At 46.4% G+C, this 22,757-nt stretch overlaps 1 protein-coding gene across 1 annotated transcript in view; it reads left to right on the top strand.

Annotated features, from left to right (window-relative positions):
* Window positions 1-22,757, top strand: part of LOC138247405 (leukocyte immunoglobulin-like receptor subfamily A member 2) — a 746,857-nt gene that overhangs the window by 116,825 nt on the left and 607,275 nt on the right. The window contains exon 2 of the mRNA XM_069202043.1: window positions 8,194-8,232. Within this exon, the coding sequence (XP_069058144.1) occupies window positions 8,194-8,232 (39 nt within the window). The remainder of the gene's footprint in view (window positions 1-8,193; window positions 8,233-22,757) is intronic.

Below are 22,757 nucleotides of genomic sequence, written 5' to 3'. Positions count from 1 at the left end.
GAGGGGTAGCCAGTGGGATACTGGTGTTCCAGCCAGCCCCTGCAGCCTCCGGAGAATCAAAAACAATGATCATTTAGCATGGAAAACCTTCAATCTAGCTGGAAACAGTAGAGCATAATTGAGACGCTCATTTTGGAACTGTCTCTTCACAGACTGGCACGAGGCACGGCGTCTCTATACTTCAAGTGTATAGTCCGGAAAAAGGCGACTGTGATTTTGTCCACCTTGAAGGTGCTGCCTGCCTGGCCCTTTGAAGAAGATGATCTTGACCCCGAAAGTTCAGGATCCTTGCTACCATAGGCTGAGGCGGTGCTCCAGGAGGTAGGCAGCGTGCAGGCTTGTTCAACCGCAAACAGTGTGGATATAGCCTGTAGGTCCACCACTCGTTGAAGCCAGTCCTCAATGAACAACGTCGGTTTAGTGCCCTCTGAACATTCCAGCATTCCACCATCATCACATTATTTCAGCGTGCCCGGCCCTCTGCATCTTCATCCTTTTCATTCAATACCTTAAGACGCTGCTAAAGTTCTGAGATAGCAACAGTATTCATGACTTGTTGAGGAGCCATCTCCCGTATGTCACTTTCAACTGTGATACTTTGTTGGCCAGTTTACAGTGGTCGTCCCATAAAATACCTAGGTCTGCTGCAAGGGAGACTCTACGATGCTCAATAGCTGTCTATGAATCCCGTATTTCCTTTAGGATGAGGTCATGTTTATCCTGGGGGGGCGTTAGGTTTTTAGGGGGAATAAAATCCTCTGATGTAGTTAGGGGGAAGTTCTTAGTCTGATCCTACTGGGGAGGTACATCTTCCCACTGAGATGAGTAATGAGTTGATTTGATTCGTCCCGTAATAGCAGCCCACTCTGTGACATTGCTTGCCACATGAGGGATTCCAAAGCTTAGGCCAGCTGATGCAGCTCCTTACTACAATCCAAGAGAGACATCAAGAGGGTGGGGCTCAAGGCCCGAAAACATCAGCTTATCAACTCCCCTAAGCCACCGTCAGTCGTGAATAAGCTATCTGATGTCAGGACTTCAGGCAATTCTCAGCTTCTCTCATTTAAACTAAGCTGGACTGGTCTGAACATGCATCATTCCAGAGGTCACAGCATCAAATAGGTAATATACTCCACAATATCTTTGCAACCCCTCCTGCACCCACCTATGAGGTGAGATCAGCAGTGCAATTTAATATAGAAATGTTAATTTATATAGTACTGTGTCGAAGAGGCGATAGCCGCAAATATGGCTGTCAGGACCCGAACACTCACAGTGAGGCACAGGGTAGCTCACAAATTGTACTGTCCCCCAAAAAATAAAAAACACAACATGCTCCAATTGCACTACAGGGCATACCACCACAGCCAGTCCCATGCAATGTCATGCACTCCTCTCACTGAGGAATAACAGGATCTAACAAGCTGGGAGGGCTATATTCAAGTCAGCCTCCAATCCAGACATATGCTCAGTCATAGGTAGGATTCCGTGGGTACTCACAACCACTTAATCTATCCCACAGACTCCCACAGGGACCAGGTCTGCCATGGTCGCCAAACAGACTTAAGCGCTGCGGCTCTAGTGATCCACAGGTGTCACCACCAGGCCGGGGGGAAGGCTAGATGGATCGCTCCCTTCTCATCCACCTCTGATGCCGTGGGCACCCGATCTCCTCCTATGCCGCACACCACCCGGCAGGCAGTCTGAGTTCTCCGGCACTGCTCTACACTGTGGGATGGACGTGCGCAGATTAGGCTCTTTGGAGCAAGTAGACCTCAGACAAGGCAGCCCATAGTCTCCCACACTCTGCTGTCATCTCTGCAGTCAACCCGGGAACAGCATGCAATCAATCTAGCCCTGGAGGCTAGGCAGTAGGTCCACCCACAGTTCCTGCAGCTCAATCTCAGGGGAGAAGTCGCATTTCCTGCCGGGACCCTCTCCGCTTGAGCCTGGGGAAATCCTGGCATGTGCCACTGGCACAAATCCCTTCCTCCTCGCTCACCAGTCATCACAGCCCATGCGGCTGCTCCCACAGGGCTCTCAGGTTTCCACAGTCTGCAGCAGGGCCAGCATCAGGAGTCTCAGTGTACAGCAGAAGGTACATGTAGATATCCCCAAATTATCTTGGGTGTTGGAGGGCAGGATTAGTTATGGATGTTGTCATATTCTCTGGTGGACAGCGAGAGACCTAGAGAAACACGTCCTCCATGTTCAGCAGCTAGCCATGCCCTGCAAGTGGTCAAAGAAGACTTGAGTTTCTTTCATGGATATTCCTGAAGGCTCATGCTAATTGACAAAGTACTAAATTGAATAAAATACAAGGATTGAAAAGAATAATCTTACGAAAGGATGTTAGAGACCTCAGTAATAATGATTAGGTTGGGGGTGTTGAATTAGTTGATATCATTAAGGAATGGAAAGGGGAGCTTAGTATGGTAGTGCTTGGGGATGCCAGGAGAACAATTAGGCTGACCAAACAAAAACGCTTGAGAAGAGACGGAAGCAAAAACATTTCTTTCTTAGTCTGTGTCATTAGGTAAAGAGTAGAATGTGGCTTAAAGTCAGGGAAGCTTTAAACTAGGGGTGGACGGAGCTCACCACGTTCTACTCCGCTGAATTAGCTAAAAACTCAGTGAAATTATGCAGAGTTCCGCATGTGGCAGATTGCCGCATGCCTGGTCTAGCGACAAGCTCTTAATGCAAAAACAGACCACTGGCTTGGCTCTGCCAGGTTTAATTTATTGACTAGCCCATATCTAGTTTCTTTAGCTGCAGTGCCAAGCACTCCAAGGAGCTGTCTTCATCTGAGAGGCTCTCATGTAACTGAGCATGCACTTTACCTGCCTGTATGCCACAGGATCCCAGCTGCACTGGATTTAGTCTAGGAGGTGGCTCCCAGCTGAGTTCAAAGTCCCCCAGTATCTTCAAGGCTCCTACCACACTGTATTGGCTTCACACAGCCCAAGTGCCATTTGCTGCCTCATGGAGATCTCTTTCCCTGCCCCTCACTGACAGGAGCATCTGAAGCCTGCCTCCCTTGGAATAATCAGGCCAGAGCAGTCACCTGCCGAGCCAACTTGCTTTGATCGTTCACTAGCCTCTTTTGTGTTTGTCTTCACTTTAGGAAGAGGATAACTAGGGGTGGGCGGTGAGCTCCGCTCTGCTAGCAGAGTTAATGGAGTTTGGAACACAGAGTTGGCAAAAAACTCCGCTTGCCCCACCAGTGGAGCGGAGCTCACGGGTAGGTAGAGAGAGCCTACCTGAGGCTTTGCTCTCTGCCGGTCAGTGTTGAGCTGCTACTGCAACCTGCTGAGGGATGCACTGGCACAGCTCTTGTTCCAGGCCTCCCTCCTTTTACTGTCCTCACTGCAGCCGGAGAGTGGGGGCAGGAAGAGGTCCCAGCAGCATTTGACCCTCGTGGTGTTGTCTCTTCTTTGTGCCTGGACATTATTGGCATATGTGATGGGGCGGGGTCAGTGGTCTGCGGCATAAAAAAGAAAACTTGCAGTCAGAGATCCATGGAAAATAATCTGTCACCCCAAAGTCCCGGCCTGGGAGTCCAGTGGGAAGGCCAGCAGGGAGAGCAGAGACCAGGTGAGTAGTCCCTGACAGAGATGTGTGTGGCCTGAGAGAGTGCCTAGCCCAGTGGGAAGTAAGGTTAGGCATTTTATGAAAATGGCAGACTGCTGGCGCTGAGCAGGTTTGCTGCTACTGCTTGGCCCTAAATAAAGGGTGGTGTGAGGCTGTGTGCAAGAGCAAGGCTGGTGCACTGCAAGACTGGGGGTTTGTTTGGTCATCCGTAGCAAGTTTGTGAAGGAGGGCAGTTGTTGAAGGGAAGTGTGCAGCTCCAATCTCGGAAGCACTAAGCAGGGTTGAGCCGCCCACATTACTGACCAGGCATTCGGCACTACGCCACACACGGTAAGGAACTCTGTGGAATTCCGCAGAGTACAACTTTGTGTGCTCTGCCCGGCCCTAAGGATAACCTAGGATGTGGTTGATGTTATGATGTTGTTAACTTTCTTCTAAAATTCCACCACAAACATCTAATAAAAAGAATCACTGTTAAATAACTGAAGACCGCCTGAGTAAACACTGGACATTTATATTAGTTTGGTTTCCGGTCATAAAGATATTGTGACTGTGACGTATATTTAGCAGATATTAAGTAGGTGGAAGGCTGAATAGACACCTTTTTGCCAAGGCAATATCTTTTTGCATACCCATGACGTATCCTAAAATGAAGAGAAACGTGTCACTGCAAGAGAATGGAGTGCATCTGCTCTGGTCTGATAGCCCAGAGGGAGGTGAGCTTCAGACACTCCTGTGAGTGGCATGGGATGGGAAAAGAGCGCTCTGTGACAAAACAGCGGACGCTGCTGAGCTCTGCTCTGCTGCCGGGCTGGTGGATTTTATTTGCCAAACCTGGCGCTCAGAGTGCCAAAAACTCAGTTAATTCCCCCAGCGGAGCATAGCTCACTACCCACTTCTTCTTTAGACACAGAAATAGCAGAAGAGACCTTTAGAAAATATTGGTTAAGTGTATGTTTTGAGTTGACTGCTAGAGGAAATGGAATGCATCTACGACACTCATAATGTTTGTTGTTGTTGCTGGAAAAAACCAAGAACCTACTAAAGTTGACAGCTACTACATATGTGGCATTATTTCAATGGTTACGGTGGTCAATTGCCAGGACAGATTGATGTTCATGTTCCTTCTTGAAGTTATAAGTGCATTGATGTGAAGACAATTGTCAGAACTGGGAGAACTAGTTAAGGAGGGGTTGCCATCTCAAATAGTAACCACAATCCTTGTCAGGGTGAACCACAAAAGTCACTAAATAAACCTGAGCACAAACCCCTGGTAGCTATGGCATAGAGTAGGCAGGTTTAACTTAGAGGCAATGTTTAAAGTATTTATGCAGTACTGAAATAGTAATAATGTTAAGATGCAAAACAATAAAAATCCTAAAATGAATTCTAAAAATGCAGTAAAATTGAATTAACAAAATTACACCAATCCAATAATGGGAACCAGAGATCTGAATTTTTAAAGTCTTAAGTAGAGATACTGCCAAGAACTGCAAAGTGCCAATGATAGTCAATAGTTGTGGTAGAACAGGACCTGATTGCAATTTGAGCCTGTTTGCTAGGAAAAGCGGTTCAGACACACTAACCAGGTTCATCCTAGTCTCAGATTTTACCTTCTAACATTAGTCCGTTAAGTCCCAATTCACAACAAGAGCACACTTCCAAGGGTTCCTAGAACCTCATAGAGTGGTAGGCAGAGGTGCAATTCATTTCCAGTTTCCACTAATGAACTGGGCAGTTGCAAGAAAAGACCTCTTGTAGCTTATTGTGTTCTTGTAGTTTTAACAAGAGGTCAATCTTATGACCCTTGGAGTCCACTCTTTGTTCTGGGTACAAGAGGCAGAACAGGGCCAGTCTTCTAGGCTCTTCTCTGGTCTCAGGCAGCAGGTTCAGTCCTCTTCTGATCTTTCACAGATTCAGAAATGTTAGGAAGTGGGTGCCGGAGATGATACATTTATGCCTGGAACAAGCAAGTGGGTTGGAATGGCCCCTGAGGATACCCCAACCCATGAGTTAAAGTTTCCCTGGGCTAACTCTACCTACATTGGACATTTTCAACATAGCCAAAGCCTTTGGCCACACTAACCTTGGACTCTGAATACTGGGAGATGTGGGTGAGTTTTCTATGGTAATCCCTGTGCTCTCCCACATCCTCCAAAAACTCAGAGACAGACGTTTTGCAGGACAAAAGTGAGCATTCATCAGCCAGACAGTGGATACCCACGAATTGTTTTGTCATTTTATTTCTTTCCTTTAAAGTGTGCACCCCAACATCATATGAAAAGGTCCAGCAGACCTATGAAGCAGGTCATGACACTCCAGCAGGATCTGGCACTGATGTAAATAAGAGGCCTGCTGTGATGAAAGCAGGTGTGGCGAGGGGAACAAGGGTGCAGTCCTGAGTGTTACTGACAGCTGATTGTAACAGGATAGGCCTATTTGAAGTTATTCAAGTCATTGGGCACATCACACAGGTAATCCTGTCGAGATCACAAGACCACCCTCCAACACTCAAGTCCTTTTGTCCCTGCCTATGGAGCAAGTTCACAATGTATTCACGCATATCAAAATACTAATTGCTGGCTAACAGAAGCTGAGAGCAAAATGCAGATTTAGCTTCCAGGGACTTCAGGTAAGGCAAAGGTATTTTACTAAATGTTACCTTTCCTTAATATCTAGGAAAAAAACAGGCTTTACAGTTGAATAGGATTTGAATACCTATGAAAAATAGTTGTTTATTATTTTTCTGGCTAGTCCCATTCCAGAGACAGGGTACTAATATTTATGAGTGCATCTCAGTGCTTTCGTAAGGAGCAGCCAACCCTTCTGCAGTGCAAATAGCTTTGAGGTGTTAGTCACTGTAAGGACATTTTTAACATTAACCTTTACATATCCTACTTTTAAACACAAATCCCCCTGCCTTAGTGGGCAATAAAGCTAACTTACAAATATTTAAAAGGAGGGTTTAGGACCCGTCAAAAGGGATTATTTTATCAGTTCAAATTTACAGTGTAAACCTTAACAGGCAGACTACTGGTGGCAGGCCTGCAGCCATGTTTGCATTGTGACTGCAGTGTGCGGCACGAGTGCTGCAGTTTACTGGTGACATTTAATTTACAGGCCTTTGGTACACTTTAGGCACCATATACTAGGGACTAAGAGGTAAGGTAAATATGCCAATTAGGGGTATGCAAAGTCACCAGGTTGAAAAGAGGAGCACAAGCTCTTTGCCCGTGGTAATAGGGGTACATTGCACAGAGTTCCATGATAAGACCAAATAGAGTTCAGCAAAAAGATGAAAAAAAATTGGATTGACCTTGCTGAAAAGGCAAATTTCGAACAGCAAGGTGTCATTGTCTGTGGCTGGACAAAAGTGGTGAAATGCTCAGTGGGATTTCAGACTGGCACCACCCTGGTATACAGCTAGTTACTCATTTAGTCCCAGTATAAAATTATCAATTTTTATATAATTCAGACACTAATATTAATTATAAGTTGCTTGGGGTTGTTCTTCGTGGACCTTTGTAGCATGTGAGTCTTGATTGACTGATCTAAACTGGGTCTGCTCACTGATTCAGCAAGCAGCTGGCTGGCCTCTTAACATCTACCTCAACTGCAGACGGTAGAACATCTCCAAGCTCTGAACTGAGACCTTGGCTTATGCTACCAAGTAGTCCTGGTGAAAGAGATAGAGTCCACAGAAGATTACAGTGAATGATTTAAGGACAATGGAGGCCAAAATAAGTTTAGAATCATTAGAATGCCTAAAACTAAACTGAAAGAGAGATGTGGCATTTTTTGTTAAACTCTGTTTTCTGTTTTCTTGCTAACATTCAACCTATTCAAGCCATTATTGCAGCATGCAGTTAGCGCCCAAACAAGGCATGACTGGTCAGTCTGTTTGCTTCAGGCGATTGATAATTATGACAAATTGTGAGTCAGATGATTCAGTTAGATTTGTGAGTAAAGCATGAACAAATAAATGAGAGGCACCAATATCAAAATCTTGCGTTATTGGATTTTTGAAAAACACCAGGTTGCACAAAGTGCGAGAAGCCTGAAATCCTAGGACAACTGTGTAGATGAAATGTTGAGTACCTTTGATATTTTTCTTAATGGGTTGATTGGTACATTTGGTTTGGCTTATGAATTATTTCGGTACTGTGGTGTTGAAAGGATGAAGGTTGACTGCTGAAACAAAGTTCACACCTAAAAGCACTACTATTTCTCCTCAAAAGTAATCCCCCTCACAAGATCACACAATTCCTTTTTATTCTCTGCTAATAACGCAAATAAATTCTGAGAGAATGTAAGGATCTTAATGGAAGATGTGAACTCTATTGCTCAATAGCAGAAGAATCAATTGGTTTCTTACCAGAATTCCTAATACATGAAGGACGGGTTATGGTAGAGATGACTGGGGAAAGAATAACATAACCCATCGTTAATAGAGCAAAAATGCATCTCTCTGACTTCTGACCAAGAGAGAGGAACATCAAAAGGAAATGCCACAGTTAAGCTTTAAATACTTGAAATACAGCATTTAGCAATATCATTCTACATAGAACACACTGTGTTACTAATCTACTGCTTTATTTTTAGGTTTCTTTCTGGACAGATGGAACTTGGTGTCATTGCAGAGTGAGTATCTAATTTTAGTGTTTAAATAATTGTCCTTAAACACTTTGAACCACATAAATGTAGTAAACAGAAATATGGTAAGTGACAGAACTGTGGGATGAATAATGCTTCATTTATCTCCACAATCAGAAATACTTTCAACACCAAGTATTGTGTCCCATTGTTGGACTTGGCCCTCTCTGCAGGTTCATCCTCAATCTTCTTGCCTTTACTCTTCAACTCTCTGAACCCTTTTTTGTTGGCTTTTAGGGCTCTGCACACTTTACCACTGCTAAGCAGCGCTAAAGTGCATGTGCTTTCTCCTTTAACGAAGGTGAAATTGTGTTACACCAAATTGGCATATTTAATTTACCTGTAAGACCCCCAGTAGTAAAGTCGCACTACTTTAAGCAGGGCCTTTACATTAAAAGCTAACAGAGGGTCTGTAGCACTGATTATGCCACACACTTGAGTAGCCTTTTTAACATTCCGCAGTACTGCTATTGCAGCCTATATGTGCCTTTTTAAACTGCCATTTTGACATGGCAAAATAAACCTTTTACCAGGCCTAAACCTCCTTTATAATACATATGTCACTCCCAGGGCAGGGCCTACATGGCCCATAGGGCAGGATGCAGTACATCTAAAAAGCTGGGCATGTACTTTTAACGTTTACGTGCCCTGGCAGTGAAAAACTCTTAAATTCCTTTTTTACTGCTGCAAGTCCTACTTCTCCCCTTGGCTACCTTATCATAATATTAATAGTAAGTGATAACTTTTAATTGGGAACAAGTAGGAATGTTGAGTTGGCGTCTAAAGAGATGTAACTTAAAACCCACTTTTATGCTAAAGTCACAATTCTGTAAATGCCACTTTTATAAAGTTGCCATTTTCTTGTCCTAACCATTTGGTGCCTGCAGCCTGTATCCGAGGTCACAAGACTAGGTGTAGCTGGCATTTGGTCTTTGTGCATTTTTGTTGTTTTGCATCAAATAATTTATTACCTTTTACTGTTTTTTTTCTAGAGTGGTGTGGTATTCTTCTAATGATGTGTTCTCGCATCATTACTGCTTGAAATGCTGAATAAATGCTTTACACTTTGCCTCTAAATTAAGCTTGACCACTTTGTGCCACACTACCAAAGGGTTAAGCACAGGTTAATTTGGGGTTCTTTGTGACTTTACTCTGACAGAAATTGTGGCTGCTGTTTAAATAGTATTTCAGCCTCCTCAACCAGTGTGATCAGCTCCAATGAGTCCACCTTTATTTGCTTTACAGGCCTCCACATTCCTGCGGGAGAAAAAAGGGAAATGTAGTCTGCTTCAATCATTACAGAGGCAATCTTGTTGTTTATGCACTGAGTACATTTATGTGTTTGCACTTAAAAAGTTTTAAATTGTCTCAGGTAATAGAGAGGAAATAACATGTTAGTAACAACTGCGTTAGTTGGTGTCGATTACATTTAATCAGTCTTGAAAGTGCAAAACATTTTCGCAGAGATACTGTGTCGAACACGAGAATGTATTACAGAGCGAGAGACAAAAGGGAGCAAACAATTAATTGCATCAGATTCTCTAACAAGGAGGGGAAGTCATAGAGTTATGGCAAAAATACCAATATTTCACTATAGGTTTTTATTTTCTAACTTCTCTCCTAAAAAGCCCTAATTTAATTACAGGTGGATGAGGATGTTCAATTCTAACTTTTTCTTCTGCAATGTCAACTTTATAAACATTTGCAATTCCTCCCATGTACTGACATAGAAAGTAGCCAAAGTGGAGTAGAGAGGAAAAGGGAAGGTAACAGCATAAATACAAACAATGAAAGAAGAACAGCCGAAGTACTAAAAGGGTTATGACAAAGAAACAACCACATATAAGAAGTAGCGTGTTTGTTTTAACAAAGTATCTGCTTGGAATAAAAGTTATAATGAGAGAGACGAAAACCTAAAGGCATGGAGGGGAAAAGAGTGTTTTAGCCTAAGGGAACTAAAGACAAACAAGGATAATTCTACCAGAGCGACTACAGAGAGTAGCTCAAAAAGGAAGGCCCTGGCATGAAGAACATAGAGTTATCAGTGAGACAAGAAACAGAATAAGAACAGACGGGTGCAGATAAGGAAAAATCACAAAGGAAGCTTTGGGCACGCTGTAGCACAAGACAAAAAAGGGGCTAGTCAGTTGACACCACCCAGGCAAATGTGAGATATAAGAAGTGATGGATAGTGTGAATGAGTGAATTAATCAACAGGGATAAAGTAGGTAAATGTTTTATAGGCAGGCTTGGCATCCTTTTCATTTAGAAATCAATAGAGTGGAATGGATGGGAAGAACTATCAACATACCAAGAAGGAAGACGAGAAAGGGAGCCCATAAAGGTTTTGAAAACTGTTACTACGACAGGGAAAGGAACCCAGTTGGAAAGTGCATTCCACAATAAGTGCGCTAATCACTACCAGGATTCATTAAAATAAAACACCAGATGATCCTTAAAAACCTAGTTCTAAAGCAAATCTAATTGGATTTTCAATAATTTGCTTTGTGTGCATCACATTAACGTATATATTAAACTGAAAAAAACTATGCAGAAGAGCAAAAAGGGACTCTGATAATGATTGATATCTCAGATTTAAAGTGACCAATAAAAGTATGTTTTTCTCAAATGAAGCAATGACATTGGACCAGCCAATTGTAACAATGGATACAAATGGAAGTACGCAAGAATATCTGCAATGATGGATATGATGCATGAGAATGCAAGGAGCCACATATTTAGCTGTATTTTCTGTCCACCCACACACAGCAGCCAATCTTTTGGCCACGATGACTGAAGTCAGAGGTAGACAAATGCCTTACACTTGACTAAAATCTTAGTATATTAAGGAGGTTGCACTTAGATTCGTAATAAAAAGCCCGCAGTCCTCACTGCGCGGGGCAACACCCAGGTGGCCCCATCCCATAGGAAAAAAACTGTAAAAACTTCGCACTTTTATAGCGCACTACTCACCCGTTAGGGTCTCAAGGCACTGTACACATACCGCCGTGGAACCCCTACTTTTTTTTCTCCTGTGAGGTGCCCACTCCTGGGCAGCCCCAGGGTGAAGCCAGGCATCCAAGCGCTGTGAGGGCCGTTGTGGAGATTAACCCCTTCCCCGCCAGGGACGTAATGGTTACGTCCATGGCAGCGCCCGTGTGGCGCCATGGACGTAACCATTACGTCCTGGGACTGGCAGTCGGGGGAAGCTCTAGCGCTTCCCCCGATGGCCGCCCCCCAACACCCCCAGGCCAGGGCTGAAAGGGGAATCCCTTCCCCTTTCACGCCCACCCCCCCCCCACCCCCCCCATGACGTCAGCGCGCGATCGCGCGCTGATTTCATGGAAAGGGGGAAAGACGCGCTGGAAGCCATTTGCTTCCAGCGCGTCTAAGGGAGAAGGTGAGTATTTCACCTTCGTGCGGGGTGGGGGTGCTCTGAGAGAGGCATCGAGGGAAAGGAAAGGGTTTTCCTTTCCCTCGATGTCTCTTTGAGCATTCCTGCTGCCCGATCGCGATGCGATCGGGCACAGGAATGCCCACTAGACACCAGGGATTTCGCTATGTGTGTGTGTGTGTTTATTAGTGTGGGGGAGCGACCCCTTGGGCAAGGGTCGCTCCCCTTTGGGGGCAAATGTATTTTGTGTCGTTTCTGCCCCCCCTGGGGGCAGATTGGCCCTATTTTTAGGCCGATCTGCCCCCAAGGGGGGCAGAAAGCCACTAGACACCAGGGATTTTATTGTTGATTTTTATTTTTTGTGTTGGGGGGCGGCCCCTTGGGCAAGGGTCGCCCCCAGTGGCCCTCATGTATTTTTGGGCAGTTCTGCCCCCCTTAGGGGCAGAGAGGCCTATTTTTTTTAGGCCTTTCTGCCCCCAAGGGGGGCAGAATCCCAATAGCGCCAGAAATAGTATGTATGTATGTGTGCTTTGTGTTGGGGGGTAGCCCCTTCGGCAAGGGTCGCTCCCCCCGGGGGCGCAATGTATTTATCGTCGTTTCTGCCCCCCTTGGGGGCAGATTGGCCCTATTTTTAGGCCGATCTGCCCCCAAGGGGGGCAGAAAGCCACTAGACACCAGGGATTTTATTGTTGGTTTTCATTTTTTGTGTTGGGGGGCGGCCCCTTGGGCAAGGGTCGCCCCCAGGGGCCCACATGTATTTTTGGGCAGTTCTGCCCCCCTTGGTGGCAGAGAGGCCTATTTTTTTTAGAATAGCGCCAGAAAGATATGTTTGTATGTGTGCTTTGTGTTGGGGGGTGGCCCCTTGGGCAAGGGTCGCTCCCCCCGGGGGCGCAATGTATTTATCGTTGTTTCTGCCCCCCTTGGGGGCAGATTGGCCCTATTTTTATGCCGATCTGCCCCCATGGGGGGCAGAAAGCCACTAGACACCAGGGATTTTATTGTTGGTTTTTATTTTTTGTGTTGGGGGGCGGCCCCTTGGGCAAGGGTCGCCCCCAGGGGCCCACATGTATTTTTCGGCAGTTCTGCCCCCCTTGGGGACAGATAGGCCTATTTTTTTTAGGCCTTTCAGCCCCCAAGGGGGGCAGAATCCCAATAGCGCCAGAAATATTATGTTTTGTATGTGTGCTTTGTGTTGGGGGTTGGCTCCTTGGGCAAGGGTCGCTCCCCCTGGGGGGGCAATGTATTTATCGTCGTTTCTGCCCTCCTTGGGGGCAGATTAGCCTTATTTTTAGGCCAATCTGTCCCCAAGGGGGGCAGAAAGCCACTAGACACCAGGGATTTTATTGTTGGTTTTTATTTTTTGTATTGGGGGGCGGCCCCTTGGGCAAGGGTCGCCCCCAGGCGCCCACATGTATTTTTGGGCAGTTCTGCCCCCCTTGGGGACAGATAGGCCTATTTTTTTTAGGCCTGGGGCAGAATCCCAATAGCGCCAGAAATATTATGTTTTGTATGTGTGCTTTGTGTTGGGGGTTGGCCCCTTGGGCAAGGGTCGCTCCCCCTGGGGGGGCAATGTATTTATCGTCGTTTCTGCCCCCCTTGGGGGCAGATTGGCATTATTTTTAGGCCAATCTGTCCCCAAGGGGGGCAGAAAGCCACTAGACACCAGGGATTTTATTGTTGTTTTTTTTTTTATTTGTGTTGGGGGGCGGCCCCTTGGGCAAGGGTCAGCCCCAGGGGCCCATATATATTACTGGGCAGTTCGCCTATTTTTTAGACCTTTCTGTCCCCAAGGGGGGCAGAATCCCCATAGCGCCAGGGATACTATATGTGTGTGTGTGCTTTGTGTGGGGGTGTGGCCCCTTGGGCAAGGGTCGCTCCCCCCCAAACGGTGCAATGTAATCTGGGCGATTTCTGCCCCCTCCCCTTGGGGGTAGATTGGCCTATTTTTTTTTAGGCCCATCTTCCCCCAAGCAGAGAAGACTAGACACAAGGGAAAATGAAAAAATGGTTAGTGGCGGAGTGTTTGTCAACTGGCGAAGTATTTGCTTTTATGATAATAACAGTTTTTCTTTTTTATTCTAGTTCAAAGCTTTTGCTGACTTTGCTGTGGCTTGTTGCAGTTTTGGCAGTAGTTGTCCTGCGGTTTGCGTAGTTGCATGTTTTAGGTAAGTAAATAAATTTACTCCAAGTGAGTATTGTTGCAATGCATGAATGACATGTTTGTAGGTGGTGTACTGAATGCAGGATTGTGTGTGAAATTGTCCTCAGAGTTATGCACAATGATTATTGTGTTGTCTTATGTCTAATTTGCTTTTTTTTTTCTCTTTTTAGTGGGATATCGTTGGTGATTGCTGTGGCTGTGCAGAGTAGTTGCTGGTGAGTCAAGCTTTTTCAGGCAAGTGAGCAGTATAGTTTTTGAGTTTATAATTCTTAGTGATAAACCTATACTTTGTTACTTATCTTACACAGTGCTGGTTGTTGGTGGTGTATTTGTCCAGTTAATTTTTGTAGGAAGGATCATGGCTAGCCGTAGGATGACCGCTCAGCAGGTTGTTAGTGTGCTTTTTGAGTCATCTTCTGACCATGAATATGAGACTGACTCTGCATCTGAGGCAGAGGAGGAAGTGCAGGATTCTGGAAGTGAATTGTCTGTCAGAGATGAATCATCTGATGATGAAGCCACTCTCAGTGCTGATGAAGGGCCTGTTTTAGAGGAGGACAGTGATGTGCCAATGGTGCAGGAGCCAGCGGCTGAAAGGCTTCCCATTGGAAGACCTGACGCATGGGTTGCACCAAACATAGAGCAGCCACAGTTGCCTGCGTTTACTGGTTTTCCAGGGTGTCGAGTTAATACGGAAAACTTTTTGCCCGTCAACTTTTTTGAGTTGTTTATGGACGATATATTTTTGGAAGAGATTGTTGAGCAGACTAATTTGTATGCAGAGCAGTTTTTGAGGGACAACGCTGCCAGACTTAGGCCACACTCTAGAGCTAGCCGGTGGATTCCCACAAATCTGGAAGAGTTGAAAAAGTTCTTGGGTTTAACTTTTTTGATGGGGCTGATAAGGAAGCCATCGCTGTCTTCATATTGGTCTACTAGTCCCTTGATGGCAACTGCTATATTTCCTGCCATCATGAGTCGTAACCGGTATGAGCTTCTTCTTCGGATGTTGCATTTTGTAGATAATGCTTTAGCCTTGCCACGAGATCATCCCGATTCTGACCGTCTTTTTAAGATTAGACCTGTCCTTGATCATTTGGTAGATCGGTTTTCAGAGATCTATGTTCCAGGGAAAGAAATATCTGTAGATGAGTCTTTGGTCCTGTTCAAGGGTCGTTTGGTTTTTAGGCAGTACATTCCTAGCAAGAGGGCACGGTATGGAATTAAATTGTATATGCTGTCAGAAAGTAGTACAGGATATGTTTATAATTTCCGGGTCTACACTGGTAGGGATTCCAATATTGACCCCCCTGGTTGTCCTCCCACTTTTGGAGTTAGTGAGAAAATTGTGTGGGAACTTGGTAGACGACTGTTTAACAAAGGTCACCATTTATATGTAGATAACTTCTACACTGGAGTTCGGTTGTTCAAGGAGTTGTTCAGAGTGGACACTGTTGCTTGTGGCACAATCCGCTCTAATCGGAAAGGCTATCCAAAAGAGCTTGTCTGTAAAAAACTTGAGAAGGGACAGTGCAGTGCCTTGCGGAATGATGAGCTGCTAGCTCTGAAATTTGTAGACAAGAGGGATGTATACATGCTAAGCACCATCCATGATGAGAGTACTTCACCTGTGGCTGTTTGGGGTCAGGATGCCGAAGTGCGCAAACCTGTGTGCATCTTAGACTATAATAAGCACATGGGTGGTGTTGATAGAGTAGATCAGAGGTTAGAACCTTACACTGCTGCTCGTAAGTCTTATGTGTGGTATAAGAAATTAGCGCTTCACTTGTTCCACTTGGCAACTTTTAATGCTTTTGTTGTGTTTAAGGATAGTTCTCCAGAGTCAAGGATGACATTTGTGAAATTTCAGGAGTCTATCATAGCTAGCCTTGTTGTGCTGGAACAGGCAAGAGTTCCTAGAGAAGCAGTGGTGGAGGATGTGGCTAGATTGAAAGATCTATATAAACACTAAAGGTGTGGGATAGTGGGAACTGAGGGTGGAACTGGTTTAGTCTCTGTTCAGTGCCCGATGTCGGTTGGAATGCTAAAATCCTGAGATGGGATAGTAATGGTTGGAGACTGTCCAATCATGGGGGTGCTGTGTAGTCCTGCAGGGGAAGGGGGAAATTTCCTTTACGGACTAGGTGGTCTCACACACATAATAGTGTCTTGCTTCATCATTTGACCACCTAGCCCCACCCAAGTAAGATGATACTGCTTGGGCGGACTCAACCTCTTGGTTAAAAGAACCAGAGGGAGTGCTGAAATTAGATTGCCTGGATAATTTACAGGGATCCAGAATGGGTGAATAATAAAGTAAAATTACCAAACATGTCACCAGTGATTGCTACTCATTTTAATGGTGGTGCATGCTGGTAAGATTAAAAATAAGGGGGAGAGGCTCATTCAGAGAATAATGTCTCTTTGAGTCTATAAAAGAAGTGTATCAGACCAACATGTTTCTGCCCTCACTGAGTGCTGGTAGGTCAGGGGCATTCGTCAGGGTCGGAGCACACATACGAAGTGGGGTGCTCAAAGTGGATAAAATATGGCCTACCTGAACAGGTAGTTCGCGGTGGGGTAGGCCTATGATAAATGATACATAAACCACAATTTATACAAAGTGCAAGAGCTAAATGCAGAGTGAAGAAAAGTGGCACACCACTGCACACAACACAGCACGGGTGAAAGATGTAAATGCACTCACGCAAGTATGCAAATATGACTTACCCCGGAGTCGGGGGCGATTGGCCTCTGGTCTGGCTAGTGCTGGGGGGGGGGGGGTTTCCCTTGTAGTCACACTCTGAGGAGATTAAGGGTTTAGCGCGAGGGAAGGGGGGAACAGAAGTCAAATGAAAGTGCATGGGGTGAAGGGGGAGATGCCAAAGGGGCGAAGGGATGAGGGATGAGAATGGGGACCGGGCTAAAGAGGGTAGGAGCAAGTAAAAGGGGAGGGGGAGAAGGTGCAGGCCAAGGAGAAGAGAAAGAACTAGGGGTTACTAGAGAAAGGAAAAAGAAAGAAGAGGGGGAGAAAAGAGAAAAAAGATGAAAAGAAAGAAAAAGAGAGGGGAACAAAAGGGGGGTGGGAAGAGAAAGAAGGGAAGTGAAAGAAAAGAGAGTACGAAAAAGAGGGAAAAGGCAAAAAACTCCCAGAGAAATAAAAGAGAAAAGGAGAAAGGGAGAGAAGGGGGGAGAGAGAAGGGGGAAGAGAGATCCAAAGGGCCAGGGAGGCCCACACTTACCACTCCAAAGGGAATACCATGGGGGGTACCTACATGCCGGAGCCAGGCCGCTCTGGTACTGACTCTGAGGCTTGTCAGGTTTATATGAGGATCAGCGTCCAATCGCTGTGGAGCTGCAGAAGCAGGGGGTGGAACCCCAAGGGAATGGAGTACAGGTGTGCCGGGCTTCATGATGTAGAAGCTGACTGGCTGTTAGGATGCGTGCTGCCACGCCCCCAAGTCCGGCCGTGCCCTTATTCCCAGGCTGCGTCCGGTCGGGTGCCAAAGGGGGCCTGCTAGGTCCTCGTAATGCGCGGGGGCCCGCGGGGCTGTGGTCGGACACAACAAGCGTCTATCGGTGATGCTGAAAAGCGAGGCGTCTCCTCCGTGGCGAGTAGCGCGCACGGAGGGGCGCCCTGCAATGACGCGGCGCGTCGGACGCGGCGCGTCAAAACGGGGCAAAGGACTCTGGGAAACTGAGTCCCGTCGAACACAACGGTTCGTTGTGCGGCGATGAACGGGACGGGGAGCGGGAAGAGGGGGTGGAAAGGGGGAGCAGGGACAAGGGGAAGGAGAGAAGGAAAAAGAAGGAGGAAAAGAAGAGGAGAGCAGAGGAAAAAAGGCAATATATATTTATATATCTACACAAATAAAATGCCAGACATGAAACAAAAAGACAAACTGTAGAAAAGGAAGAAAAGACAGGAGAAGAGAGAAGAGAGAAGAGAAAAGATAGAAAGGGAAAAAGGTGGGAAAGAAACAGGTTTGAATCTAAAAATATAAAAATGAAGAGCAGGGAAACAAAAAGGGGGGGGGTTGGTGGAACGACAAAAGCTAAACTATCAAGGGGAAATTACTCTAGATGGTGGGGTTACTATCCGATATCATCGAGGGAAGTGGTGAACCCGTAATTTGGCAATAAGTGGCCCATAGAATAGGGGTTATCAGTGAAGCTTCACTGGAGTCTGGAAGTCAGCCTAAGGATGACCATTGGATATTGTCATTCAATCCTAACGTATCCGTTTACAGCCTCCATATCCATCTCTGTTCATATAGTAAGAGTTTATGTTTGGCATTGGTTGTTGTGGATTTTAGTTGGTCCACCACCACCCACTGCATGTGATCAGGGTGGTGATTCATGGAGATATAATGTTCTGTGAGTCTTGTGGCATCTCTTTTGCAGCGGATAGTGCTCCTATGCTCACAGATGCGTGTACCCACTCTTCTTGTCGTCATCCCAATGTACTTCTTGTTGCAAGGGCATGTGATCATGTACACCACATTTTTGCTGTTACAGTTCGTAAGTTGTCTAAGTTCCCAAGGTGTTTGTAATCCCAAATCAAGTGTGAGGGTTTTTTTTTAAAGGCGCAGACACTGCAGCTACCGCAAGGGTAGTGTCCTTTAGGAGGGGGAAGATCCCAGAGGGTCTTTTGTCCACTTGTGGTAGGGTTTACCCGAGGGCGGGTATGTACGATCATATCCCGAATGCTTTTTGCCTTTCTATAGGCATTCATTGGGATCTGGAAGGGGAGACCTCCAGACGTAAGGATTTTCCAGTCCTCATTTATTATCTTTTTGATCATGTTGGAAGCTGGATTGAACGTGGTCACACAGATCAATGGGTCCTTCTTGCTGGTTCTGCTGTTCGGGTGCAGTAGGGTCTCCCTAGGGCTCACACGGGCCCGCTTATACATGGTGTACATGATCACATGCCCTTGCAACAAGAAGTACATTGGGATGACGACAAGAAGAGTGGGTACACGCATCTGTGAGCATAGGAGCACTATCCGCTGCAAAAGAGATGCCACAAGACTCAGAGAACATTATATCTCCATGAATCACCACCCTGATCACATGCAGTGGGTGGTGGTGGACCAACTAAAATCCACAACAACCAATGCCAAACATAAACTCTTACTATATGAACAGAGATGGATATGGAGGCTGCAAACGGATACGTTAGGATTGAATGACAATATCCAATGGTCATCCTTAGGCTGACTTCCAGACTCCAGTGAAGCTTCACTGATAACCCCTATTCTATGGGCCACTTATTGCCAAATTACGGGTTCACCACTTCCCTCGATGATATCGGATAGTAACCCCACCATCTAGAGTAATTTCCCCTTGATAGTTTAGCTTTTGTCGTTCCACCAACCCCCCCCCCTTTTTGTTTCCCTGCTCTTCATTTTTATATTTTTAGATTCAAACCTGTTTCTTTCCCACCTTTTTCCCTTTCTATCTTTTCTCTTCTCTCTTCTCTCTTCTCCTGTCTTTTCTTCCTTTTCTACAGTTTGTCTTTTTGTTTCATGTCTGGCATTTTATTTGTGTAGATATATAAATATATATTGCCTTTTTTCCTCTGCTCTCCTCTTCTTTTCCTCCTTCTTTTTCCTTCTCTCCTTCCCCTTGTCCCTGCTCCCCCTTTCCACCCCCTCTTCCCGCTCCCCGTCCCGTTCATCGCCGCACAACGAACCGTTGTGTTCGACGGGACTCAGTTTCCCAGAGTCCTTTGCCCCGTTTTGACGCGCCGCGTCCGACGCGCCGCGTCATTGCAGGACGCCCCTCCGTGCGCGCTACTCGCCACGGAGGAGACGCCTCGCTTTTCAGCATCACCGATAGACGCTTGTTGTGTCCGACCACAGCCCCGCGGGCCCCCGCGCATTACGAGGACCTAGCAGGCCCCCTTTGGCACCCGACCGGACGCAGCCTGGGAATAAGGGCACGGCCGGACTTGGGGGCGTGGCAGCACGCATCCTAACAGCCAGTCAGCTTCTACATCATGAAGCCCGGCACACCTGTACTCCATTCCCTTGGGGTTCCACCCCCTGCTTCTGCAGCTCCACAGCGATTGGACGCTGATCCTCATATAAACCTGACAAGCCTCAGAGTCAGTACCAGAGCGGCCTGGCTCCGGCATGTAGGTACCCCCCATGGTATTCCCTTTGGAGTGGTAAGTGTGGGCCTCCCTGGCCCTTTGGATCTCTCTTCCCCCTTCTCTCTCCCCCCTTCTCTCCCTTTCTCCTTTTCTCTTTTATTTCTCTGGGAGTTTTTTGCCTTTTCCCTCTTTTTCTTACTCTCTTTTCTTTCACTTCCCTTCTTTCTCTTCCCACCCCCCTTTTGTTCCCCTCTCTTTTTCTTTCTTTTCTTCTTTTTTCTCTTTTCTCCCCCTCTTCTTTCTTTTTCCTTTCTCTAGTAACCCCTAGTTCTTTCTCTTCTCCTTGGCCTGCACCTTCTCCCCCTCCCCTTTTACTTGCTCCTACCCTCTTTAGCCCGGTCCCCATTCTCATCCCTCATCCCTTCGCCCCTTTGGCATCTCCCCCTTCACCCCATGCACTTTCATTTGACTTCTGTTCCCCCCTTCCCTCGCGCTAAACCCTTAATCTCCTCAGAGTGTGACTACAAGGGAAACCCCCCCCCCGGCACTAGCCAGACCAGAGGCCAATCGCCCCCGACTCCGGGGTAAGTCATATTTGCATACTTGCGTGAGTGCATTTACATCTTTCACCCGTGCTGTGTTGTGTGCAGTGGTGTGCCACTTTTCTTCACTCTGCATTTAGCTCTTGCACTTTGTATAAATTGTGGTTTATGTATCATTTATCATAGGCCTACCCCACCGCGAACTACCTGTTCAGGTAGGCCATATTTTATCCACTTTGAGCACCCCACTTCGTATGTGTGCTCCGACCCTGACGAATGCCCCTGACCTACCAGCACTCAGTGAGGGCAGAAACATGTTGGTCTGATACACTTCTTTTATAGACTCAAAGAGACATTATTCTCTGAATGAGCCTCTCCCCCTTATTTTTAATCTTACCAGCATGCACCACCATTAAAATGAGTAGCAATCACTGGTGACATGTTTGGTAATTTTACTTTATTATTCACCCATTCTGGATCCCTGTAAATTATCCAGGCAATCTAATTTCAGCACTCCCTCTGGTTCTTTTAACCAAGAGGTTGAGTCCGCCCAAGCAGTATCATCTTACTTGGGTGGGGCTAGGTGGTCAAATGATGAAGCAAGACACTATTATGTGTGTGAGACCACCTAGTCCGTAAAGGAAATTTCCCCCTTCCCCTGCAGGACTACACAGCACCCCCATGATTGGACAGTCTCCAACCATTACTATCCCATCTCAGGATTTTAGCATTCCAACCGACATCGGGCACTGAACAGAGACTAAACCAGTTCCACCCTCAGTTCCCACTATCCCACACCTTTAGTGTTTATATAGATTTCGTCTGGGAGGTGGTGTGGGCGAGTTACACTCCCATTGCTCTCCTTTTGTGTATTTAGATTGAAAGATCATCACTTTGCTGAGCACATTCCTCCCACGGCCCAAAAAAACTTTCCTGCTAAGAGATGTAGAGTCTGTGCTCGAAGAGGTATCAGGAAGGAGACTAGGATGTACTGCCCTGATTGTCCTTCAAAGCCTGGGCTGTGTGTGGGTGGCTGTTTCAGGAGCTACCACACACAGAAGAATTATTGGGAAATTCCGTGAGCGTAAACTGGTGTTTTATATTTTTATATGTTCGGTTTCACGGTTGGCATTAGTCATGTATTCAGTTAGAGCTTTTGTGTTTGTAGTTTTGTACTAATTTATGATTAGTGGTTTCTTTGTTGTTTAAAAACAAAAAAAAGGGGATGGCATGTGTAGGGTGGCGCTTGGCTGGCGGCGTGGGTGGGGTGGCGCTAGGCTGGCGGTGTGTGTGGGGTGGCGCTTGGCTGGCGGTGTGTGTGGGGTGGCGCTTGGCTGGCGGTGTGGCGGTGGGGTGGCGCTTGGCTGGCGGTGTGTGTGGGGTGGCGCTTGGCTGGCGGTGTGTGTGGGGTGGCGCTTGGCTGGCGGTGTGGCGGTGTGGGTGTGGTGGCGCTTGGCTGGCGGTGTGGGTGGGGTGGCGCTTGGCTGGCGGTGCCGGCCAAACGCCAGTCCACACACTCATCATCTGGTGTGATTGCTGTATCAGGCATGTGGGCGTATGAAAGTGATGGGCCCTTGACTGGCGCTGTCTGTGGATGCGAGTCTTGTAATGTGCTGGGCCCGTGGCTGGCGGCGTGAATGGTCTAGTGCATGTCATGTATGAAAGGTGTGTGAATGGACTGTAAAGCGGTTGGTGCCTTGTCGTGGCTTTACAGCTCACGAGCTGTGAGTCATTGGTTCAGTTTTTTGGCCTTTCAGTTATTACCAGTGCATTTCACTTTTGTGAAATCTCTTGTTAATAAAATTTGATCTACTGAACCATCACTCACCCTCGTGCCAAATCCAACCAGTATGTGTGGTACAAATGACAAAACCTGCTCCGCTGTAATCAGGCGTCGCAGCACACTTGATGATGAAGCATGCCACCAACTTGGTTGGTGGGTGAGGGGTCTTCTTCACATAACCTAAGTGTGTTTCTTTTCACAATTTTAGTGTTTGGCACATCACGGACGTATGTGCACACATCAAAGTGATATATTCCAAAAATACCTGTGTTTGGGGGGGGAGGGCCCACCTATGTTTTTGGTCCTGGGTGTGGCCGTCATGTAGGGAAACCTACAAAACCCAGAAACTTTTTTAAACTAGGCACCCCAAGGAGTCTAGGGAGGTGTGGCTTGCGTGGCTCCCCCAACATTTTCTTACCCAGACTCCTCTGTAAACCTCAAAATTTGCATAAAAAAGCATATTTTCCTGATTTTTCTTAGTAGGATCACCGCTCCAGCACAAAATTCCTACTCCCCAGTTTTCCCCTCAGTCTC

Source organism: Pleurodeles waltl, chromosome 7 (assembly GCF_031143425.1).
Source record: "Pleurodeles waltl isolate 20211129_DDA chromosome 7, aPleWal1.hap1.20221129, whole genome shotgun sequence".
NCBI lineage: Eukaryota > Metazoa > Chordata > Amphibia > Caudata > Salamandridae > Pleurodeles > Pleurodeles waltl.
The sequence above is the reverse complement of the archived record's forward strand: the minus strand, read 5'-3'. Positions and strand labels throughout refer to the sequence as shown.